The sequence below is a fragment of the Nicotiana sylvestris genome, chromosome 8 (assembly GCF_000393655.2).
Source record: "Nicotiana sylvestris chromosome 8, ASM39365v2, whole genome shotgun sequence".
Classification (NCBI taxonomy): Eukaryota; Viridiplantae; Streptophyta; class Magnoliopsida; order Solanales; family Solanaceae; genus Nicotiana; species Nicotiana sylvestris.
Genome location: NC_091064.1, coordinates 77,583,818 through 77,601,875, shown reverse-complemented (window position 1 = coordinate 77,601,875; position 18,058 = coordinate 77,583,818). Strand labels below are relative to the sequence as shown.

The following is an 18,058-nucleotide window of genomic DNA, read 5'->3' as shown; positions in this document are numbered from 1 at the left end:
TTCATTAGGGATCGTATTGTTTGTCGGTTTAGGGTTCTCGAGTCCATCATCACTAATAATACCGCCAATCTCAATAGTGATCTGATGAAAGCCATGTGTGAAACCTTCAAAATCAAGCACAAAACTTCCATAGCATACATGCCTCAAATGAACGGAGTCGTGGAAGTTGCCAACAAGAACATCAAGAAGATACTAACGAAAATGGTAGAAAATCACAAGCAATGGCATGAGAAGTTACCATTCGCCTTATTAGGATACCGTACCACAGTCCGCACATCAACTGGGGCAACTCCCTATTTGCTGGTTTATGGTACTAAAGCTATCATTCCCGCTGAGGTAGAAATTCCTTCTTTAAGGATCATACAAGAAGTCGAACTAAGTGATGCAGAAAGGATAAGAAGCCGATATGAGCAACTAGCCCTAATAGATGGAAAAAGAATGAATGTGGTGTGTCATGGTCAGCTTTATCAGAACAAAAATGTCCAGAGCCTTCAACAAAAGGGTCAGACCAAGACAATTCACACCGGGGCAACTGGTACTGAAGCGAATTTTCCCATATCAAGATGAAGCTAAATGAAAGTTTTCACCCAATTGGCAAGGGCCCTTCATGGTTCACAGGGTGCTAACAGGAGGAGCAATCATACTTGCAGAAATGGACGGAGAAGTTTAGCCAAAGCCTATCAATTTAGACGCAGTCAATAGATACTATGTTTGGATTGTTTACATTTCTTCATCTGATGTAACTGAACTACACTTAACCTGATTCCCATTTAAAAGAGGATACAACCCTGTGATTTCGGTGACATCTTAATTAAATCTTCATTTTCCCAGAACCAGAAACTAGGGCAAAATTTTAAGGAGGACCCTCAAAATTCTGGAGCAGGTCCAGCCGACGTCATCATGTGTGAGATAGTCAGAAACCGATAAAGTAACTGGGGAAAACTTTTGAGAAGGATTCTCAAAACTCCAGAACAGATCCAACAAACTTCATTACATGCAGAACGACTGAAGGATCACTTGCTAAACTAGGGCAGAATTTTGAGGAGGACCCTCAAAATTCTAACGCAAATAAAGCCGTAGTGTCTCTAAAAGTGTCGCAGTCGTTAGTTCATCTAATTTACTTGATACTATATACCACTATGTTTTCCAAAATGATTTTATTTTGTCAATAAGTGCATATTTTTTGAAAACTTTATTTATGTGGCAGCCAGGTGTTACCTAGGGTAACTCGAACAGGATCTCTAGAGCAAAGCAAAGCAAAACAAGTAGACAAAGGTACGAACCAACCTCCCCTACAAAACTCACGATTTTTCTTTGAAAGAAGGAACAAGGAATAACCACCAGTACGTGCATCTTAAAATCTTTACCTTCATAACAACCAGGCCGCCAAGCGCAAAATATACCTCCAACTAAGAAATATTCTGCTCCTATTTGCTATTTGTCCATTGCATGAGACTAAGCCCTGTCTCAAATCTTGCATGAGGCTAAGACATGCCTCCATATTTGCATAAGGCTAAGCATTTCCTTCTCTATGCATGAGACTAAGCCCTATCTCAAATCTTGCATGAGGCTAAGCCCTGCCTCCATATTTGCATAAGGCTAAGCATTGCCTTCTCTCTGTATGAGACTAAGACCTGTCTCAAATCTTGCATGCGGCTAAGCTCTGCCTCCATATTTGCATAAGGCTAAGCATTGCCTTCTCTCTGCATGAGACTAAGCCCTGTCTCAAATCTTGCAGGAGGTTAAGCCCTGCTTCCATATTTGCATAAGGCTAAGTATTGCATTCTTTCTGTATGAGATTAAGCCCTGTCTAAAATCTTGCATGAGGTTAAGCCCCACCTCCATATTTGCATAAGGCTAAGCATTGCCTTCTCTCTGCATGAGATTAGGCCCTGTCTCAAATCTTGCATGAGGCTAAGCCTACCTCCATATTTCCATAAGGCTAAGCATTGCCTTCTCTCCGCATGAGACTAAGCCCTGTATCAAATCTTGCATGAGGCTAAGCCTACCTCTATATTTTCATAAGGCTAAGCATTGCCTTCTCTCTGCATGAGACTAAGCCCTCTATCAAATCTTGCATGAGGCTAAGCCCTGCCTCCATATTTGCATAAGTCTTAGCATTGCCTTCTCTCTGTATGAGACTAAGCCCTATCTCAAATCTTCCATGAGGCTAAGCCTTGCCTCCATATTTGCGTAAGGCTAAGCATTGCCTTCTTTCTGCATGAGACTAAGCCATATCTCAAATCTTGCATAAGGCTAAGCCATGCCTCCATATTTGCATAAGTCTAAGCATTGCCTTCTCTCTGTATGAGACTAAGCCCTATCTCAAATCTTGCATGAGGCTAAGCCCTACCTCCCTATTTGCATAAGGCTAAGCATTTCCTTCTCTCTGCATGAGACTAATCCCTGTCTCAAATCTGACATGAGGCTAAGCCCTACCTCCCTATTTATATAAGGCTAAGCACTGCCTTCCCCTGCATGAGACTATGCATTGTCTCCCCAACTGCATAAGGCTAAGCACTGCCTTTCCCTGCATGAGACTAATCATTGTTTCCTCTTTGCACTTGGCTAAGCATTGCCTCCCCAAATTGCGTAAGGCTAAGCTATGCCTTTCCTTGTCTAATGCCGAATTCTACTCTACTTGAAATCTAGAACTATTTTACCTTTTCTAGGACTAAGCTCTATCCCAATCGTGCATAAGACTAAGTTTTGTCTTGTTTCTATCATATGCATCATCATGTCTCTGTCCGAAGGCATCATCCTCATAGCCTGAAGACACCATGTCATGGCCTAAGGATCTCTCAATGGTGCACATCATGGTTCAAAGGCATCATTCTCATGGACCAAGAACATCATTTCATGGCCTGCAAATCCCTTATCTCATGATTCATGGCCCGGGACGTCATGGTCTAAGGACGTCATCCTCACTGTCCAAAGATAACCTTCATGGTCCGAAGGGAATTTGCACCATGTTTAGCAGTAATCTATATACTAGCATGAATCACGTTTTAAAGTTTTGCAGGTAGCTAAGGAGTTAACCATTCCTCAAACAGGAGTAACCTTCGCTATAGTTTTCGCTCATACCATTCATACCCTGCCATTATTTCAAACGAAATCGATTCCCATCAATTACTTAACTTTACTTTATGAATGTTCAGATATCTGCCCTGTGATACATCCGTTACGCTTCAGATTCATATTCATAACTCCGCATAAACCCATCCGATACTATCCCTCCCAAAAGGAACCCTTTCCAAAACATACGATCATTCGTATAACAATTCCAGCGGTTTTATTCACCGTTGGGTTCAGAACTACACACGGCCTGATTCCTGTAAAACCAAGGATATGTAGGCAGCTCAAAGACCAGGGTGCGGCCTATATTTTTCAAAACACCCCATTCGGTCAAAATCGGTCATCATTTCCTTACCCGACAATTCTTTCATCCTTCCCGTCAACAATTTTTCCCTCATCTATTTTAAATATGCATAAATATTTTCAAAATTGTGCACATGCATTATTATTAAATTTACAAACATACACAAGTGTTTTTATAATTTTTTCTATAATTTTAAAGGTTGTAAATCAATTTATTTCTACATTTTAATTATCCCTCATATTATTTTTATGATGATTTAATCATCTAAATTTATCATTTATGCCCATATAGTGCTTAAATATTTTAATTGCATTTTTAAGGCTAGAATTGCATATTTTGCAATAATAGCCCATATATATGCATAATTATATTATCTACATAGAAAATGACTTTTTATATTTTTATAATTTTAAGTAATTATTTTAAATCATTTCATGCACAAATGAATTTTTTTTATTATTTATTACTTATTTTTATAAATTATTTTACTGATTTAATTGGGTATTTAAAATCTAGCCCTAAAAACCCAATTTCGGACCTAGCCTAACCCAATTACCCCAGCCCAATACATTAACCAGCCCAATACCCCATAGTCGTCCAACCCATACCCAAACCAGTCCAAATTAACTCACCCGACCATACCCGTCTATCTGCCTCTATGCAACTTTAACTCTTGCCGTTAATTGGTTGACTAATTTTACTCACCCTAAATTAGGGTTTTGAAATCTTTGCTAAGATTTCAGCCTTTCCTCTCCTGTATGATTTTGATATTTCCTTATCTCGTTCGATTTACCTGTTCTCATTATGTCTTTACCTTATTTGTTCTGTTACTTGATTATTGATTGATTCTATATAGTACTGTCCCTAATTTAAGTAATACTGGCCTGATTATATGTTACTAATTGTTGAACTCCGACTTTGGTTGATTTTAGAGTTATTCCCATTCCTTATTTGTGTAAAACTGATTCATTACTTTGTTTATCTACCTAGTTGAGTACTATTTAAAACCATATCCCTTTTCCCCTTAAGACAACACTCGAACTCTCTGATTCTTACTAAAAAGCTTAAGCTCTCTCTTGCTCTCTTGTTCTGAATTCTGTGCTAAGTGTCTTTTGATTTTAGTCGGCTTAAAGCCAAGGCCAAAATTATTCTGGAACTTCATTTCTGTGGTATACTTACTTGCTTTCTCACTTAACTAGTATGCCCTAACCTTTGTAAATTTCATTCTCTATGTTTTGCTTGACTAGCCTGTTTCAATTCTCAGCATGATTCTGTCCTTCACCTGAGTGTGTGATTCCATTTAGTAACACTGTTAACCTAGGACTAATTGACTTCGAATAATGTGAATCTTCTCATGAGTTAGCCTAAGGTTCAATCTACTTTATGCATTGTCGTTAATTCTGCACCTATTTTGAACTTTGTACATTACAAACATGTAGTTAGTTAGCTTGTTGCTTAACTCATGTGTCATGTTTGTTTAACTCAAATGTTTCTGCCCAATTGCTATTGTGATTAAACCATAATGTTTTGAATACCAGCATAGGTATTTAGCTTAACTAGACTTCAACAACTTATTTGAACTGTGTGTTTAAGCATGAATTCTGTATGTTTCCTTGGTGCAGTTCTGCGTGCATTTCTATGTTTTGAATCCTGTTTCTTTTGAAATCCAACTATCTTTTAAAACCTGGCCCTTCTCTCTTTATATACTCTTAGTCGTTTAGGTTCTCAACCACCTCAGTGTGAGCACTGCCTAGGGTCCTTGAGACTCCTTTGAACTCTGACACACTGGGGGTCTGGTTTTTCAATCTTTTATGAACTCTTTTCTGAATGTGTGATTCTGGTGTGAGCATTGCCCGGGGTCCATGAGGCTCTTTGGGAACTTTGACATACTGGAAGCCTAGTTTTAATGTGTTGTGGATGAATTATTGTTATGCTTTAAAGTTGTTATGTGGGAAGGCCTGGTTCCCAGATTCATTTGGGCTCATGAAGGCTCCCTATAGTGTAGATACTACCATTATGTAATTCATTCGGCTATTTTGGTCTGTAATAACTATGTAATAACAAATTTGGGGATATTTAGTAAAGCTGGGGTTTTTTTCTTATATCTTTTATTAAAACTGGGTAGAAATCCTGCCTATAGGATTTAATTATGCTAATTGAATTGTGTGAGTACTATACTATGTTTAGAAATCCAGCCTATAGGACTTTCGTGATCATATTGATTCTGTATTTTACATTTGCATACTAGAGATCCTGCTTATAAGACTTCGTTCAATTCTGCACATTAGAAATCCTGTTCATAGGACCTATACATGGTTTCAACAAATGTGCATTAGCAATCATGCCTATAGGACCTTGTTGTTTGAGCTAATCGTCCTTCCTGGCAATTTGTTTAATCTCTGCTCATACACAACTAATAGATATAATGCTTATAGGGTTTAAATCAACAGATATCATGCCTATAGGTTTTAAATCAATTCGGCAATAGAAATCAAGCCTATAGGACTAAAATCAATTTCGAACCTAGAAATCATGCTTATAGGGTTTAAATCAATAATTATTATGCCTACAAGGTTTAAGCCAATTCAGCAATTAGAAAGCATGCCTATATGAAATAAAAATCTATCTTTACGAGTTAAAATTAGTGCTACAACCAGAAACCATATCTATAGGTCTGTAATTGATAAGCTTGTAGAAATCATGCCTATAGGATCCTGTTGATCGATTTTGAATTCAACCGCTATTGTCAATCACTTAGGCAACGTATATGTAGGACTTGATAATGATTCTGGGTTTATAATTGTGACACATTACTGCCTGAAGTGCCCAGATTCATGTTGAATAAAATCAGTAGGCAAACAAATAGGTCTTAATGCTAGCCTTAATAAAACTGCCTTTATACTCTGTTTTTCTCACGTAGATATCCTGCCTATAGGATTCCAAAGTTAACGAAGCTTGCTGATTCAATTGCGTGCTTTTGTTGCCTATGTGTGAAGGTCAATGTGAGCCCATACTTGTTCTTTATCTGAAAGTCCTACTTGTTTTGTTTGTTGCCTAGATTTCACATTTTTAAGCAACATAGGTTGGTCTGAGCTATCCCAAATAGAGGTCCTAGTACCTCTAGGGCCACAGGTAAGTGACGGGTAGTGCACGCATAAGGAACAAGATAGAAACTACTAGAACGCTTAAGTAACAACTTAAAGATAGTAATTGGGTAGTAAGGAGATGATAGTCTGTGCGCTAATGCTATGAGTAACACCCCAACCTGAGGGAGTTACAAAGTATTGCATGGAATGATCCTATAGGCTAAAAATCTTAGGACCACTCCCTATAGCCCAGTTTAAAATAAATTGAATATTGTATTTGTCCAAATTTTTTTCTCCCCTTTTTAGACTAATTCGCTTAATTTAAGTTCGGCCGGGACCCACCATTGTGGACCTCGATGGGTGCCTAACACCTTCTCCTCAGGGTAATTTCGAGCCCTTACCCGATCTCTGGTGATATAAATTGGTACAACATGAGTTATCTGTTCTAGGTGCATTCCGTTAGGTGGTGACTCTTCCAATTCCAATTCCTTACCCATCTCAAAAAAAGAGTTGTCCCGAAAATGTTGAAACCCGATTTCGCGAGAAAAAGGGGGCACAATAATGTCTGTTTGCCGGATGAGCTGATCGATAGTGTGGTCAAATTTAGGTTCTTCCTCAACCCTCTCATGATGTAGGAACCGAGTCAGGAAATTAGGAAATGGCATTCGATTAATCTTTTTACTCGTTCTCACTGAAGCCATCTGGTGACGAATTAGGTGACCCATATTCACCATCTGCCCTGTCATAAGGAAATATAGCACACAAGTCCTCACAAGGGTTACAAGTGTGTCATGATTGCACGGTAGGAGACATGCATTTATAACCTTGAGCCACACCTGAGCCTCCGCCTTCATCTTCTTATTAGGGAACCTCTTGAGATGATTCGTTTCCTTGTCCTGAACCCATGCAGCAGTAGAATCAACCCCACAGAGCATGTGCCTCAACTCTCAATAAGTAGGCCTACGAATAAATTGTTCCAGTGGCTCCACAAGAACATTTGGAGCACCTATAAAGTCGCATATGGCCTTAGCTGAAAAATCTATCAAGCGTCCACGGATTGGCGCCAACTCCTCAGTGTCATGTGGGTCAAACCCCGTATAGAATTCACTGACTAAGTTGAGATTGATGTCCCCTGTGTTCTTAAAAACATAGCTTAACCCTAGATTCTGGATGCCTTTCCAAATAGCCGGATACTTCGCTTTCACACTGCATTCCTGGATGGCTCCCTTAGGATGGATATGTTTAGGCCTACAGCGCTTGTACCAATCCCTCGTATACGGAGGTATGCTTCTTATGCCAAGCTTCCATTGGCCTGGGCATGGCAGCTACAAGTGCCACCGCTTGGGCACCAGTCATACTAGAGGAAGCTTCCCCCCATTTCTTTTCTTTGGAGGCGGTGCGAAGGTTGACTTTTCTTTAGCTTGGGTCGTTGAAGTGGCCTTTCCCTATCTTGTGTCTTTTCTGGGAGGCATCTTCGTTCCTGGCATTGGCCAGGCGTCGCCAGCCTAAGGCCTAGCTGACCTTGGCTTTAGCCAGGCGACGCCAGCCTAAGGTCGGGCTGTCCCTGGCATTTTCCTGACTTCGCATGATGTTTAAACCTTGCTCGACTCGCAAACTCACCTGCAAACTTGTTAGTATCTAAAAACAAAAAGAAAAGTTCTAACTACACTAAAAATCAACTACGAATTGGGTTGCCTCCCAACAAGCACCTTAGTTAACTTTGTGGCACGACGAATACAACAGTCCAATGGGTTGCCTCCCATGCAGCGCCTAATTTAACGTCGCGACACGACATTGATAAGTGCATTTAAAGTACGCTAAACATCAGTGGCTCGATCAAATGGGTCACTGACACTACCTTTGCTTCATCCATGCCCACATAATATTTTAATCTGTGCCCATTGACTCTGAACGTGCGAGAGTCATTATCCGCAGCAATCTCTACGGCACCCGTGGGGTGAATTTCAACCATATGAAAAGGCCCTGACCATCATGATTTTAATTTGCTCGGAAATAACCCCAGTCTTGAGTTGTATAGCAATACCGTATCTCCGGATTTAAAACTCCGCTCAATAATATTTCTATCATATATCATCTTCATTCTCTCCTTGTATAATCTTGTGCTCTCAAAAGCGTGATATCGGAACTCATCAAGCTCGTGCAACTCCATTACTCTACTTGTTCCCGTAGCTTCAATATCAAGATTCAACTGTCTCAACGCCCACCAAGCTCTATGCTCCAACTCTACCGGTAAATGACACGCCTTCCCAAACACCAACTTGTATGGCGACATGCCAATTGGAGTTTTGAAAGCAGTTTGATAAGCCCAAAATGCATCATCTAACTTTCTCGCCCAATCTGTTCGACTAGCATTCACAGTCTTAGTCAACACACTCTTTATTTCTCTGTTCGAGACTTCCACTTACCCGCTTATTTGTGGATGATATGGGGTGGCCACCTTGTGGAGTACATCATACTTCTCTAACAACTTCGCGAAGGCTCGATTATAAAAGTGAGTGTCTCCGTCACTGATTATTGCCCTTGCAGTGCCAAATCGGGCAAATATGTTCTTTCTAAAAAAACCAATTACCCCATTTGCATCGTTTGTAGGGAGTGATGCATCTTCCACCCATTTGGACACATAGTCCACAACGACGAGTGTGTATTTGTTCCCATATGAGCTGACTAAAGGCCCCACGAAATCTATGCCCCATAATTCAAACACTTCTACATCCTGAATTGGGTTCATAGGCATCTCATGTCAGCGGAAAATATTCCCAATTCATTGGCATTAATCACACCCTTTATCCATAAGTGTGCATCTTTGAACAATGTTGGCCAGTAGAAGCCCGACTCCAAGATTTTGTAGCTATCCTTACTCCCCCGAAGTGCCCACCATATGATGATGCGTGACATGCCTGCAAAATGGAAGACTGGTCTATCTTGGGGATACATCTCTAGATCATGTTATCAATACAAATCCTGAATAGATAAGGCTCATCCTAATAATACATGCGACAATCACGAAAAAACTTTTTCTTTTGGACAGAGGAAAGGTCATAAGGAACAATACCGCTCGCTAGGTAGTTTGCAATGTCTGCATACCATGGCGCTTCCTCAAGACTCGTGGCTAGTAATTGTTCATCTGGGAAAGTTTCCAGAATCTCTTCTACCTTAACCTTTTTCTCAGCTCCTTCCATCCTAGACAAATGATCAGCTACTTGGTTCTCCGTTCCCTTTCGGCCACAGATTTCCAAATCAAATTCTTGCAGCAGTAGCACCCATCGAATCAGGCGCGGTTTTGAATCCTTCTTCACAATTAGGTACCTAAGAGCAGCATGGTTAGTATAAACAATTACCTTCGAGCCTATCAGGTATGACCTGAATTTGTCAAATGCGAACACCACTGCCAGCATCTCCTTCTCGGTCATAGTGTAATTTAGCTGGGCTCCACTTAGCGTTCTACTTGCGTAGTATATTAGATGCACGATTTTATCTTTGTGCTGCCCCTGAACTGCTCCCATAGCATAGTCACTCGCATCACACATCAGCTCAAATGGTTTCTCCAAGTCAGGGGCAACTATGATAGGTAATGATACCAATCTCTTCTTCAGTTCCTCAAACGCTACCTTGCAGTCATCAGAAAACACGAAAGTGTGATCTTTTTCAAGCAGTTTACACAAGGGGTTAGCAATTTTGGAAAAATATTTTATAAATCTCCTATAGAAGCCGGCGCTCCCAAGGAAACTTCTAATTGCTTTGACGGAAGTGGATGGTGGAAGCTTTTCTATCACATCAACCTTTGCACGATCTACCTTAATGCCCTTACTTGACACTAGGTGCCCCAAGACTATACCTTCCTGTACCATGAAATGGCACTTTTCCCAGTTGGGTACCAGATTCGTCTCGATATACCTCTTCAATACTCTTCTCAAGTTTATAAGGTAGTCATCGAATGAATTCCCCACCACTGAGAAATCATCCATGAAAACATCCATTATTTCCTCTACCATATCCAAGAAGATGGCCATCATGCACTTTTGGAATGTGGCAGGTGCGTTGCGTAGGCCAAACGACAGTCTCCGAAAAGCATAGATTCCATAAGGGCAGATGAACAATGTTTTCTCTCTGTCCTCCGGGGCAATAGAGATCTGATTATACCCCGATTACCCATTCAAAAAGCAAAAGTGGGACCTCCCTGCCAATCTATCTAGCATCTGATCAATGAATGGCAGTGGAAAATGGTCTTTTCTGGTAGCCAAGTTCAACTTCCTGTAATCCAGACAGATTCACCAACCTGTGACTATTCGTGTAGAGATCAATTTGTTCTTCTCATTTTTCACTACCGTCATACCTCCCTTTTTTGGCACACACTGAACTGGGCTAACCTAGTTGCTGTCAGAGATGGGGAATATGATTCCCACATCTAGCCACTTAATCACTTTCTTCTTCACCACTTCTTTCATGTTGGGGTTCAGCCTTCTTTGATGTTCTCTGCAAGGTTTGTGCCCATCTTCCAGTAAAATCTTATGCATACAGAAGGCTGGGCTGATCCCTTTAATGTCTGCAATGGTCCACCCAATTGTAGTCTTGCACTCAGTCAGTACCTGCAAAAGTTGTTTTGTCTACACATCTAACAAACTAGATGAGATAATAACAGGTAAAGTTGAGTTAGGTCCTAAGAATGCATACCTGAGACGAGATGACAATGACTTTAGTTCCAACTTTGGTGGCTCTTCTATCGATGGCTTAGCTGGAGGAGTTTTTCTTTTTTCTAAGTGCAAAGGCTCAAATTCGAGCTTCCTTCTCCAAAAACCTTGACCTTCAAGAGAAAGTACACACTCCGCCAAATCTTCTACATTGGCTTTATCTAAGTTCACGAGACAGGTTGCTAGAGGGTCTTTAGTGTTCAATGCCTCATCTTACTCCTCCAAAACTACATCCACGACATCGTTTGGAGAGCAATTAGCAAATTCACTTGATCACTGCATAGATTTCTGCACGTTGAATGTTATCTCTTCATCATTTAATCTTATTTTGAGCTCTCCAGTTTCACAATCAATTAAAGCTCTCCCAGTGGCCAAGAATGGTCTTCCCAAAATTATGGAAATTTTCTCGTCAACCCGACAGTCAAGAATGACAAAATTTGTTGGGAACACAAACTTCCCAACCTGTACTAATACATCATCAAGAATACCAGAGGGCCTCTTCACTGTCCGGTCAGCCAGTTGTAGTAACATGGACATGGGTCTAACTCGCTCAATGCCTAGCCTTTTGTAGATAGCTAGGGGCATAAGGTTTATGCTTGCCCCCAGATCACACGGTGCCTTAACAAATGCATAGTTGCCTATTGTGCAAGGGATTGTGAAACTTCCTGGGTCAGACAACTTCTCAGCTATGGGTCTCGTCACAGTTGTTGATACCCAATTTTTTTCCTATATATTTTCAATACGCAAAATACCTTCAAAATAACATATATATGCATATATAAGCATATCCAAGGTTTTTATTATTTTTTCCATAATTTTAAGGTTTTAATTATATATTTTTACAATTTTATTTAGTATTTTTAAAGCTAAATTGCACATAATTGCAATATTAGCCCTTTTTAAGGTTTAATTAGGTTTTATATTTATAAAATTGAATCCTGTATTTTTAGATTGTTAATTAGGTATTATAAATCACTTTAGTACTTTCAATTAATTTTCAGAAACTATTTACTATTTTTTATAAATTAAAAAGAGAAAAGTGGCTATTTAACTTGTAGCCAAAATTGGCTTTCAAATCTAGCCCAAATCAAGCCCCAATTCCCCAGACCAATTCCAATTAAAAACCGACCTGAACCCAATTTTAACCCAAGCCCAAATTGGATCCCCACCTGCCCCATTCAATCTGGACCGTTGATCATTCAAATCAACGGTCCCCAGCTCCCCTTCCTAAATTAAACCAAACGACCCCCCAAACCCTCTCATTCGTTCACTCAACCGACTCTCATCTATCTCTCTCTATCTCTGGTTCTCTTTAGAACCTTCCCCCTCCCCTCCTCTCCGATGAACTTCACCTACTTTCTCCGGCCATCTCCTTGCCTGAATCTATGGTGGCCTCACCACCTACCAGCCATATGGCTCCCTCTTGAGCATGTGTCATTGTTTTGAGGCCCTCAAGTGAACCAGAGGCAGTTCACTCACCTCCCATGGTTTCACATGCCATTTTCCGGCCATCCATGTCCGTTCGAGGAGGATCTGTGACTCTTCCGGCTATATCGGTAACTTTTCGAAGTTTTCTCACTTTTTAGGATTCTCTGAAACCCTAGCTTTAAAAACTTTCCAATTTTCTTTCAGATTTATCTTAGATCTGTGTATGTTATGAACTTCTTGGTATTTTCTCAAAGGTTTTTCCGATTTCTTTCAAAGTGACTCTCCGTCTTCAAGATTAGGGTTTTCTTAACCTCTTTTAAAAGACTTCTTCTCTGATTTTCAGTGTTGTCTTATGATTTTACTATGTTTAAACAGTTTGTTTATGTTTTTATTCTACCTGATTCATCGTGTTGAAAACCCTAAGTATTTTGGTTTTATCCGAGGATTTGGAACTATTTTTGTTTGTTTTGTATGTATACTTGTTTCGATTGAGTTCTTTGTGTTTAGATCCTTTCTTTGTCTATCTTAACTGATTCTGAGTTCTCACCGCTTTTAACTCAACTCTGTCAAAACCCTAATTTCTTAAAGATTTTCCTCATTCATTACTGTGGGTTTTAAAGAATTCCTTTACTTGTTTCTGTGTGTTGGCCTGATCTCCTTTGCATGTTGCTATGTGTTAGACTGGTTTCTTCAATTTTGGTTCTATGTGACTACTTGACTTTGTTGATTACCATGCTTCGAGTTGTCCTTAGCCTACTCGTGTCACTTTTGCATGTTTGTGTTCATCTAGTTTGCTTCTTTTTGTCAATATGTTTGACCTTGCATGTCTGATATACCTGTTCATTCTTTTCTATTTATATGTCGAAGTGCAGAATCATGACTCCTTCTTGATTGATCTTGATTTCCTTAAGTTACGATCCGATTGCAAGGTTTTCTTATAAACCCCTGATTTTACTCATTTGTTTAAGTTGATTGATTCCCTTCCTTTTTTTCCCGTGATGTTTCACCCCTGCTGAATCCTTTCCCCAAATTAAGTATATTCTGTACTTAGACTCAATTGTATACTCTATACTTTTACTATCCCTTATATGGTCAAAAATCAATCTTTCTCAAATTGATTTTCTTTCCTTGATTATCCCTGTTAGTATCTGTTTGAGCAGTAATTCCTTGATTAAAGGAAAGTACTTGTATTAATTGGATTCTAATGGTGATTATTTCTATAATTGTGCAAAACCTTTACTTGTTACTTTACTTTCTACTCGTTTTCAAAGCTATAAATACCCTACCCTCTCTTCTCTAAAGACACGAACATATAGTTCAGAACAAACACTTACACACTCAGACTCTCTCTTCTTTCTCTGCTACTTGTGCTACTGCCTGTCTAGCCGGCTAAAAGCCAAGGCTAGACTGTGGAATTCTACTTGTTTTACTTTTCTGCACTTTACCTCTTTAACTGGTATGTCCAAGTTTAATTTTAAAGCTTCAACAACAATATGCTTCTTTTATTGTTTCAGTTTCTATCATTTTTGGTCTACTTCTGCTTGTGGTTCTGTTGTGAAACCTGCAATTAAGTTACATTACCAGTACACTATAATGTCTCCCCTTCCCCTTTTGATTAATGCACTCTCTTATGTGTGTTTCAAGGCATACTTTGTCAATCTCGTATTATGTACTTGCCATCCTATGAATCCCAAGTCCCTATCCCTTTAATGTATTTATGTTCTTTCTAACTAGTTTGTGATTGTGCCAGTATCAGCTATTGTTGTGCATGCCCAAACTAGTCCTAAGACCCTTGATGGGGTTATGTGTTTACAGTCAAATATCTGTGTATCCCAAATCCCTTGACCCCCTTGTGTGACTATTGACTCTATGTGTGATCCCCTCTTAAGGTGTTTGAGTTTTGTTTGCTACTACAAATGCCTCCAATCATCTCTGTTACTGATTTCTTTTAAAATGGACTTGTCAGTCCAGTTTTTAAACAAACTCTTTTCAAACTATGTTAAGCACTCTCACGTATATTCTTAGGCTACTAGGTTCTGCCCCTTTTATGTGAGCCTTGCTTTGGGACCCTTGAACTCCCTCTAAACCTGGACACATAAGAGCTAGCCCGTCCACACTGCACTTATTCTTGGTCATGCAATCTATGTGTAAGCACTGCCCGGGATCCCTTGAGGTCCTTAGGGAACTCAGACACACCCAGATATGAGAAAGGTTATGGAACAATATTGGCATTTGAGGTGGTTTATTACATAACTCAGAGAGTAAGTCAGAATCAGGCTTCCTATAGTTGTAACTTCTTATTTTACATTTCTCATGTAATTCAATCACATGGTCTGTAATAATTTGTAAACAAGTATTGGGATTGGCTTGTAAAAGAGGTGGGGTAAATATGCATGCCATAATTTGTTAAGAGTAGAAAACATGTTATTAGGTTTATATTCCTAATTGTGCAATAGAAACCATGCTTAGGATTCATACGATGCATTACAAATAATGTTCTTAGGACTAATGTTTCTTGCTTCCGCACCTCATTCATTGATCCATGCTCCATGTCTATGCACTTAGAAATCCTGCTCTTAGGGAATTCTGCAATCTTGCCATACGCATTTAGAAATCTTGCTCTAGGAATTCTGCATTTTAGATACCATGTTTTAGGATCTTATTTGCACTTACACTTAGTGTAAATTACTGATTATAAAAGAGGTAAAAACATCTTAATACTTGATTATCCCATTTAAAATAATTGGTAATAATGTCTGCATTTGACTAGAAAAACATGCTCTTAGGGTAAATTTATCTCCAAACTATCTTAATGACTTGGAATAACTACTGTGTATTGCTTTAATCCTAGGCAAGCCTTAGGTAACTGCTTAAATAAAAACCTGAAACTACCTTTGCCTAATTATCAATTGTTAAAATCAGTAGGTAAACCTGATTTAGACTTCTTTTCTGAGTCATGTAATAAATCTGGTTCTGATGTTATCCCTTAAACACCCTGCTTTAGAATTCTGAATTCAGACCTTAACTGCGTATAGGTCATGCTGTCTATGTACATTACTTGTGGAGGTATAACTGAGCTTTCTACTTGTTTCTGTGTTTTCCCTTTTAAATGCAGTCCTACCTGTTTTGTATGTTGCCTTGGTATTTTGCCTTTAAACCTGAGGGTCTGCCTAGAACCCCCCCTAATAGGATAGAAGTCCTAAATTCCTTCGGGACTGATAGGAAGGGACGGGTAATAGCAAGCAATAGTGGTCGAGACCAACCCTCGCTTTAATTACCTTCATGGGGTGGGAAGGGTAGATATGGATATGATGGACAGTGCGCTAATACCACGCGTATCCCCTCTTCTGAGGAGTGTCATACCAGGTATTTCATTGATGTGATCCATATTACAAACAAATCTAGGACACCCCCTTTACATTCATAAGCATGCTTTAGATTGTAACTCTTTCAAAATTTCCCCTTTCAATAATTGTTTTCAAACGCTTGTGTAAAATCCCCTATTATTTGAGCTCTACTTGTCCATTTGCTAATTGCACAAATTCACAAAACCTGTCTGGCCGGGAACCACACTAGTGGATCCTGAGGGGTGCCTAACACCTTCCCTTAGGATAATTTCAAGCCCTTACCCTATTTTTGGTTATCAAACGTAGTTGTAGATGAACCTTATAGGTTCCCTAACGCACCTTAAAATCATTAGGTGGCGATTCTTCAAAAATGCAAACCTCGTTCCCAAAAGGAATGAGTTGTCTCATACCCAAAATGTCATGAACCCGATTTCCGCGGAAGGGGAAAAAAGGGGGCGCGACAACATCAACACTTCAGGTATGAGTTAGTGTAACCGTGGCCAAGTCTTGAAAGTTGAACTTGCGGGACATCAAGTTCTTCATCATTTTCGCATAACCATGCATCTCTTTTAAAGCATCAATCAATAGAATGTTTACCTGAATTTGCTTCAACATCTCCAAGAATTTCTTGTACTGCTCATCTTTCTTATACTTGGCCAATCTCTGTAGGAATGGTGCTGGAAGTCGCTTCTTCCCTGTGATTTGATTTTTTTTTCTTGTTTTGAGGCCTTAGGCACTACTTTTACTATCGGTTCCGGTGCAACCTCAGTCTCTTTCACAACCTCTTTTTCTTTGTTAGCGTTCTCTTGAGCATGCTATACCGTTACCTTAATTAACCTTGTTGAATCATCTATGTCAATGGGTACTGGCACCAGTGTCTCAGTAGGTCTGCTTTCGCGAGCAATTTCTTGCTCCAAATCTAGGTCTCTACCATTTTGGAGACTCACTGCCATAAGCTGCTTCGGGACCTGCTCTTTTGGATTGATTTGTGTTTCTGCAGGTAATGTCCCGTGGGGACGATTATTTAAAGACATCGAAATCTAGACTAATTGGATCTCAATATTCTTTATCGCTGATTCATGTGAGTCCACTCTGTCAGTTAGTTTTCCAGTGGACCCAATGATTTGTTGCATCATTCGCTCAAGTTTAGCAAACCCATCTTCGTGTCTCATAGTCTTTGTTGTTGCAATTGTTGATAAGTTTGCTGCTGATTTTGCTTGTTAGAACCCTGTTGCCTTTGGTAAAGCACCACTTGACCCTGTGGTCGCATAGCCCCAAGGTTATTGATGTTGTTGTACTGCTGCTTAGCTGGCCTATATTGTTAATTTTGCTGACCCCAATTCTAACCACCTTGCCTCTGTCCCCCATAGTTGGCCACATAATTCATGTTCTCCTGATATTGTTGGTTATCACCTTACGCACTCCACGAACAGACATATGATTAAATAATGCATTATGTACATAAGCCCCCATTATTTGCATCAACTATGTGTACCTACTGCTTCTAGCCTGATTCATCAACCTTTTTGGTGAGGATGCTCATTTGTGTCACTATAGTGGCCATATTTCAGCTATGGAGTTAGTTGGGTCTAAAGCCAATAAGTGAACTACATTAGTGATTGGAACGTTTCTTGTCGTTCATCTTGAGTTTTGTGCCATCTTTTCCAGTAGGATCTTGCTTTCTCTGAATGTTTTGCTAAAAAATGCTCCACCTACTGAAGAATCAACATTGGCTTTCAAGCTATCGCCAAACCCATGTAAAACCTCTGCCCCATAATTTGCTTCGAAATACCATGATGTGGACATGTAACTAGCAGACCCTTGAACCTCTCCCACGTTTCTTGTAATGTCTCTGTTGGTTTATGTCTGAAGCTCAATATCTCATCAATTTGTTGAGCAGTCTTGTTGGGTGGCTGAAATTTGTTCAAAAATTGCTTGACTAATTCCTCCCAAGTAGTGATGGAGTTTATGGGGAGTAAATTAAGCCAAGTCTGAGCCGCTCTCGTCATTGAGAATGGAAACAACAACAGTCATATTGCTTCCATTATCGCGTTATGTTGCCTCTACGTGGCATAGATTGATAGGAAATTCTTTAGATGTTGTTGAGGA

At 39.7% G+C, this 18,058-nt stretch overlaps 1 protein-coding gene and 1 non-coding gene across 2 annotated transcripts; both read left to right on the top strand.

Annotated features, from left to right (window-relative positions):
* The first annotated feature begins 201 nt into the window (after positions 1 to 201).
* On the top strand, positions 202 to 567 carry LOC138875246 (uncharacterized). Its single transcript, XM_070154070.1, has one exon. The coding sequence runs from the start codon at positions 202 to 204 to the stop codon at positions 565 to 567; it is 366 nt and encodes a 121-aa protein (XP_070010171.1).
* A 17,170-nt stretch (positions 568 to 17,737) lies between these two features.
* LOC138876628 (small nucleolar RNA R71) lies at positions 17,738 to 17,844 on the top strand. Its single transcript, XR_011401972.1, has one exon. It is a non-coding gene; the product is annotated as a small nucleolar RNA R71 (small nucleolar RNA).
* The last annotated feature ends 214 nt before the right edge of the window (positions 17,845 to 18,058 follow it).

Coding starts and splice junctions, on each gene's coding strand:
- LOC138875246 (XM_070154070.1), top strand. CDS start 202: ATGGTAGAAAATCACAAGCAATGGCATGAGAAGTTACCATTCGCCTTA.